The 6,128-nt window shown below is 37.0% G+C and overlaps 1 protein-coding gene across 1 annotated transcript in view; it reads left to right on the forward strand.

Annotated features, from left to right (window-relative positions):
- Window positions 1-1,224: 1,224 nt before the first annotated feature.
- The window catches only part of LOC104523684 (SPARC-related modular calcium-binding protein 2), a gene marked incomplete at its 5' end in the record, with an annotated part of 100,573 nt that continues 95,669 nt past the window's right edge, over window positions 1,225-6,128 (forward strand). The window contains one exon of the mRNA XM_029084588.1: window positions 1,225-1,396. Within this exon, the coding sequence (XP_028940421.1) occupies window positions 1,225-1,396 (172 nt within the window). The remainder of the gene's footprint in view (window positions 1,397-6,128) is intronic.

Raw genomic sequence — 6,128 nt, forward strand, 5'->3', positions numbered from 1 at the left:
ATTTGTTGACATTCATAATGGGAACAACCTAAATTAATTCTGTCAGCCCATACCCATTCACTGTCTTCTGGAGCAGATGAGATTGAATTTCTCAGAAAAGAGGAAAGTGTGGTGTAATGGGCAGAACTGACAGGGTTTGAGTAGTGGAGTCTTGTAGGGCTCTCTGGTGTGAGAGGAGGATACAGACTGACCTGTGCCAGTCCAGAAAAAACATACTGTAGCCCACGGGTGACCCCGCCTGGTGCAAGGACAGCCCCCAGGCACTGTGGCCCATGGACACCCCTGAGGGATTGTAGCCATGGGCAACCCATGCCAGGGCTCAGACCATGCTCAAAGCAGAGTCAGAAGTTTTTATTGATTGGTAACAATTTAAATAAAATAATTTTACTCCAGTCAACTCATTACAACTGTTTTGCACACAGCCTGGTTCAGGTTTTGTCTTTTCTACTTGCCCATGGTGGGGCACTTTGAAATGTCAAATGAGCCTCCATCATGCACGTTATGAGGATGGTGTCAGTGGAAAAATTGCAGTCCATAACATTTCCCTCTTCAGTCTTGGCATGTATTTTTATAAGCAAGCAGATGCACAAATACAAATATATCTGAATTTTCTGTTTTGTTGAGGAGCCTTTAGATTTTTAATATGTGCATTGCAAGAATAAATGATCTGTTGTGTTTCATAAGGTGATCCATAAGGTTCTCCTACCTCACTCATTTTCTCTTCAGGCCTCTTGCACTGAGGCTATTGGACATATTATGGGTATAATTTTAGTTGAGCATTGATGTTAAAAACCCTCTTTGGATTTTAGAACAGACTTTTCAGCTTGTTATTGTAGACTAGTTAATGCATAACTAATAAAATGAACAAGTTTCCCTTGCTCTCTCAATTTTATTTGTGAAGAATGCTTTTGCTGTCACTGGTTTTGCTCTAAAGACTCCAACCCACTGTTTTCAGCTTCATAATGGTTGAAGGAGATTCAGAGATTTCCTGATTGCAATAGTGGATTTAGTGCGTGTTACAGAAATGCTGCAATCACTACCCTTTCAAAGCAGCAGCTGAATAACCCCAGATATAATGAATCATCTATTATTTGAATAAGCTAAGAAGGCAAAGCTTTCTTTTCAGTTTTGGGTAATATTTGTATGTCTTCCCTGGGGAAGGAGATCACAGAGCAGTTTTCATATGGGAATAGCATTCCTACAGCATTAATTTATTTTTTCTAGTTTTTGAGAGTGGACCAAGACAAAGACAGAGAATGCAGCCTGGACTGTGCAGGTTCCCCTCAGAAATCACTCTGTGCATCTGATGGAAGAACTTTTCTGTCTCGGTGTGAATTTCAGCGAGCAAAATGCAAAGACCCTCAGCTGGAAATAGCCTACCGGGGTAACTGCAAAGGTGAGCAAATCAAAGTTTCTCTTGACCATAATGAAAAATAATAGACTTTAAATAGTTTTTGGAAATGTCTATGTATTGAAAACTAGGAGTACTCTACTTTAAGAGGTCTCTAAAATAAGTAGGTTGAAATCCATCCTGTTAATTCTATAACAATATGCTACACAAAGATAAATTAATCTTTATTCGTCAGCAAAAATATGATCCCACACCCACTTAAACTATAATAAATCTTTATTAAGGAAATTGTAAGGTTAGGTCCTTGTTCTGAAGGACCATATCATCAGCAGACTCAGAGTAACTCTCAAAATTGTTATTTACCCTTGGTTTCTTGTCTATTGCAGTTTAGTATTTTGGGTTAGAAATGGTCAGATTCAGTCTTATGTTTCCCAACTGCAATCCTGTAGTTGGGGGAGGAGGGAAGGGGGGGTGGGAAGACCTTGTTACTGTTGGGTTTTTTTTAATGTAATCTACCAACATAAGTATGTAGAAATTGTAGGATTTTTTTTTTTTTTTTACATACCTGAAAGTTGTATAAAACTTTCAGTTTTAACCACAAATAGTGTAATTCTGAAATTCAGTGAAATGGTTTGTAATGCTTAGAGCTCTCACAGGCCATTCCTACCTACATCATCCACTCTTTTACTTCCAACATCTGTTCAGAGAAACTGTTTGACATGCAACCCTAGTGCCTTCAATTGCAATGCTCATAAAGTATTCATAGTTAAGTCTTTTCACTTTTAGAGTAGCTTGGTGATAGTGAACACAGTTCCCTACTGAAGTGTAGGTTGATTCCCAACACAATGATCTTCTTTTTAAAATGCAAGAATAGCAGTGATTGTAAAGATTTACTTTCCCTTTCTCTCTGTCCAAAAGAGAGGGATGGGGGAAGAATACCCCAGGGACCACACCGATTCAACCTATAGGAGGCAATTTTCCACATCATCTCTCTCCATTAGCTCCAGCAAACCTCTGAAGCATCAAGACTGCTTCAAAGAGACATTCTGTCTCATCTTCTGCCTGGATGAAATGCTATGCTCATTCTTCATCCCTTTCATAATAAGCCATTGTATTAGCTGATGGATCTATTTACTTTTCTGAACAAGGATAACATAATGAAGCTACCTGACCCAAGGTTTTTGTTACACTCGTGAATGACAGAAAGCATCATTGTGCACTTTGTATTAATTTTATACTTTACAGCATTATACACTTTTATGGAAATTAGTTTTGCAGAATGTTTTTCTTACTGTTTTTTCATCTTACCATACTGACAATGTCATTTGCAAGAAATTTTTTCCATAAAGATGCATTGAATTGCCTTACTGAAGGTGTCCCCAGCAATGCTGGCAATTTTTTCTGCAGTCAACAACTACTATTTGGAGAAGTGCTCATTTGCTGTTTATTTATTAATGAATAGTGTGTCAGTACAATTGTAGACTTGGAATTAGATACCTTAGGCAGTTTAAGTATTGCTAAAAGCAAGTACACATCATGCCCTCATCAATCAGGTGCTTTTAATCTTTCAATTAGATGAATGCAAACATCACTCTAATGTTTAAATATTTTTCCTTAGATTGGCAGTAGACACATGGTTGCCAATAATATACTTGGTCAATATCAGCAAGAGACCAGTACTTTTTTAGTTTCACATTTTCATAGTATTACTTATTCAATCAAAGCAGTCTTAAATTTCGAAGTGACCAGTGTCATTATTCTTACCCATGGCTGCAATCACCAGAAGTAGTTCAAGCTGTAAAAACAAGTTTTAGAGGAGAAAAAGGTGATTTGTTGGCCTAGCTGCAGTTTCAGTTTTAGCATTGCTAGAGCTACTTTTGATAGTCCCATCAAACATTCTTCTGAAAGAGCTAAGGAAGTCCTCAGATTAAGACCTCTTTTGTGCCAGTTGCTTTTGAGTGGTGAACTTTGTTGTTGCAGGTGATGCTTGACCAAAGCACTGAGGGTTGTTTTAGTAGGGTAACCAAAAAGTGATGGTTCCATTTCAGGGCAACTTTCAAGGTTTCAGAATTTGTTTTCATTCCGTGTTGGAATGAAAGCAAATCCTTTTGGAAGTGTTCATTTGTCCCCCTAAAAAACCACGAAAAAATGACACATTAAAACATTGGTTTTGAAGCAAGTTTTGAGACTGCTAACGCAGGAAAAAGTGAAAGAAACATGCATGTTTGCATGTGTAAGTTGTGAAGGGAGAAAAGAGTTGATCCCTGTTATAGGATTCACAGCTTTAAATCTATATCTGACACTCGCCCATCACTGATCAGAAAAGGCAGTCTTAAGTCTGAGTCTGTCTTCTCCTGTCCTCTTCTCAAGTAAAAAAAAAACCCTTCACCACACAAAAATCTTGTCTGAACATAAAATACTTCCAAATATCATTTTAATTCATTGAAAACATAGTGACCAGCTTTTTGTTTGGTTCATTCTAGTCTAAATACTACACAACCTTTTGAAATAATTTTGAGTCCATCATTTCTTGTTTATACATTTGGAAGTCTGTGTTTTCTTTTGACATTCATAAGGGAGTTTGAGACACCTGCAGACTGATGCCTGCTTTCTCTGTGTCTTTTTTCTTGTGAAAGCCAAATTTAGATTGACTGTCTTTTCTCCTCTTCACCTATTCTCAATTTTTGTAATCTCTATTTATTTTTTACTATTTAAATGTTAAAATTACAAAGGGATAGTTTGTTTTAACTATGCTTGTTTTCCTTTCTTAATTCAAAGTTCATTCACAGCAACAATGATCAGTTCAGATAATTCTTTAGCATTGCAAAAGAAACCATATTTAGGGCCTGGATCTCAAAGCTAAATGATAGAAAACAGTGGCAGGATTTATACCTTTTTATTTTCTCACACGCCTGTCCTAATTCCTGATGGCTACAGCAGAGACTGAAACAGCTTAAACAAACCTGAAAATGAATGAACCCTGAGCCTTTTCCTCAGTTCTGAAAAACAACTCACCTTTGACAAAACAAGCATCAAAATAGACTGTTCTGATAGTGGGCTTTTTGGAAGACCTTACAAGGTTTTATAATAGTTTTTGGTTGTTTGGTTTTTGGTTGTTTTTGTTTTGTTTTTGTTTTTTTGGGGGTTTTTTTTGTAGTTCATTTCCAGGCAGTGCTGGAATCCATTGCTAAGCTTGGAAATGCAGTAAGAAGTTACAATCTTGTAAAATTTCAAAGGTCTCAAATAATCTGCCTATGCTGTAGAACATCCACATTTTTGGATACTTTTCCAAACAAAATCTAAACTCTGAAGTTCTGGAGGTTTGCCACTTACTTGACACAAACGTTTACTGTGCAACAAGATTATGAATCTAATAAATAAATGTATGTTGACAGCTGAGAAATATTATTTGTATTAGAGGGACTGTTAAAGTATCACCTGTGAGTGAGAACCACTAAACACACACACAAATGCTTCACAGTATATCTGGCCCTACAAAACCAAAGCAACAAAACATACGAGAAGTGGAAAAGCAATATGATTGCTTTTACACTGGTCAGAAAAACACAGAGGCTATGTCTACACTAATTAATTAAGCAGTACCTGGACAAAGTATGACTGCCTGCACAGGTAAGCTGGTGGGGTTCTCCCTGTCGCTCTTTGAGTACAGGCCAGCCAGCGCTTTCCCAAAGACTGTCTACATGGCTTGGAGGTTAGATCAGACAGGGACTGTGCCCAGCAGGCAGCATGCACAGAGCCACTCTTTTTTAGGGTTTTAAGGCTGTTCAACCTGAGAACTCAGCCTAGCTCCTCTTACAGGATTGCCCTGATACAAGCCGAGGTAGATCTATTCATATGAGTGATACAAATTTGGACCCAAGTCCTTTAGTATTTAGCCTTGTACTCTTTGTGATTTGCAGAACCAAACCTTTGATAGTCTTTGCAGGTGCATGCAGGAAGTGCAAGGTGAAGTGTCTTAGTCTTGAAAATAGGACCAACCATGCAGGAGAAAAAAAAAAAAAAGACTTGTTCTAAGAATGAATGGGGATTTTACATGATTTGGAACATGGTATAGCTTACTCCAAAGGCTGTGCTTGTATGGAAACTGAAATGCACAAGACATCATCTAAAAGCAGTGGAAATAGGGGAAGCATTGCTGAGTGACGGTCTCCTTTATCTTACAAATGTAAGGCTGAATGTCTGTCAAAAATCATGTTTCAGAGACTATCTGAAACAAGTTGTTTTGTTTTTTTCATAGAGTATCTTGTACATTCCATATGAAGAGGTATGGTTTATTTTTTTCCTTTTTTTTCTTTGTTAACTCTTCAGAATTACTCTGTAAAATTTAGTCTTCTCAGTATAGAATGGCATTGTACAAAGAATATTCAAATTTTCTGTTGTCATGAAAATTTTGCATTATAAATACAAAAAAAAAAAGAAGAGAATGCTTCAGTTTATTTCTGCAAACTCCTATTGGTTTCACTTATGCTAAAATCTATCAGGTTTGCTACCCTATTTACTCCCCACTACTGAACAAGTTTTTTTTTTCCCCATGAACTTCGAAAATGTGAACTCATATGTTTCCTGCAGCAGTTTTCAAATAATTTTAGACTTTTAAAGTAATTTTCCATGACAGTAAATAATGTGTATTAACTTTTAAACCTGAAATTATGATGCTGGATGGAGGTGAGTGGGATTGAATGTTTTTTCAATGAAAATATGCCCTTTTTTTGACATGACAACAAGCTTTAGTCCTATGTAGGTTAGTGGAAGATTT

The sequence above is a fragment of the Antrostomus carolinensis genome, unplaced genomic scaffold (assembly GCF_000700745.2).
Source record: "Antrostomus carolinensis isolate BGI_N321 unplaced genomic scaffold, ASM70074v2 scaffold12944, whole genome shotgun sequence".
NCBI lineage: Eukaryota > Metazoa > Chordata > Aves > Caprimulgiformes > Caprimulgidae > Antrostomus > Antrostomus carolinensis.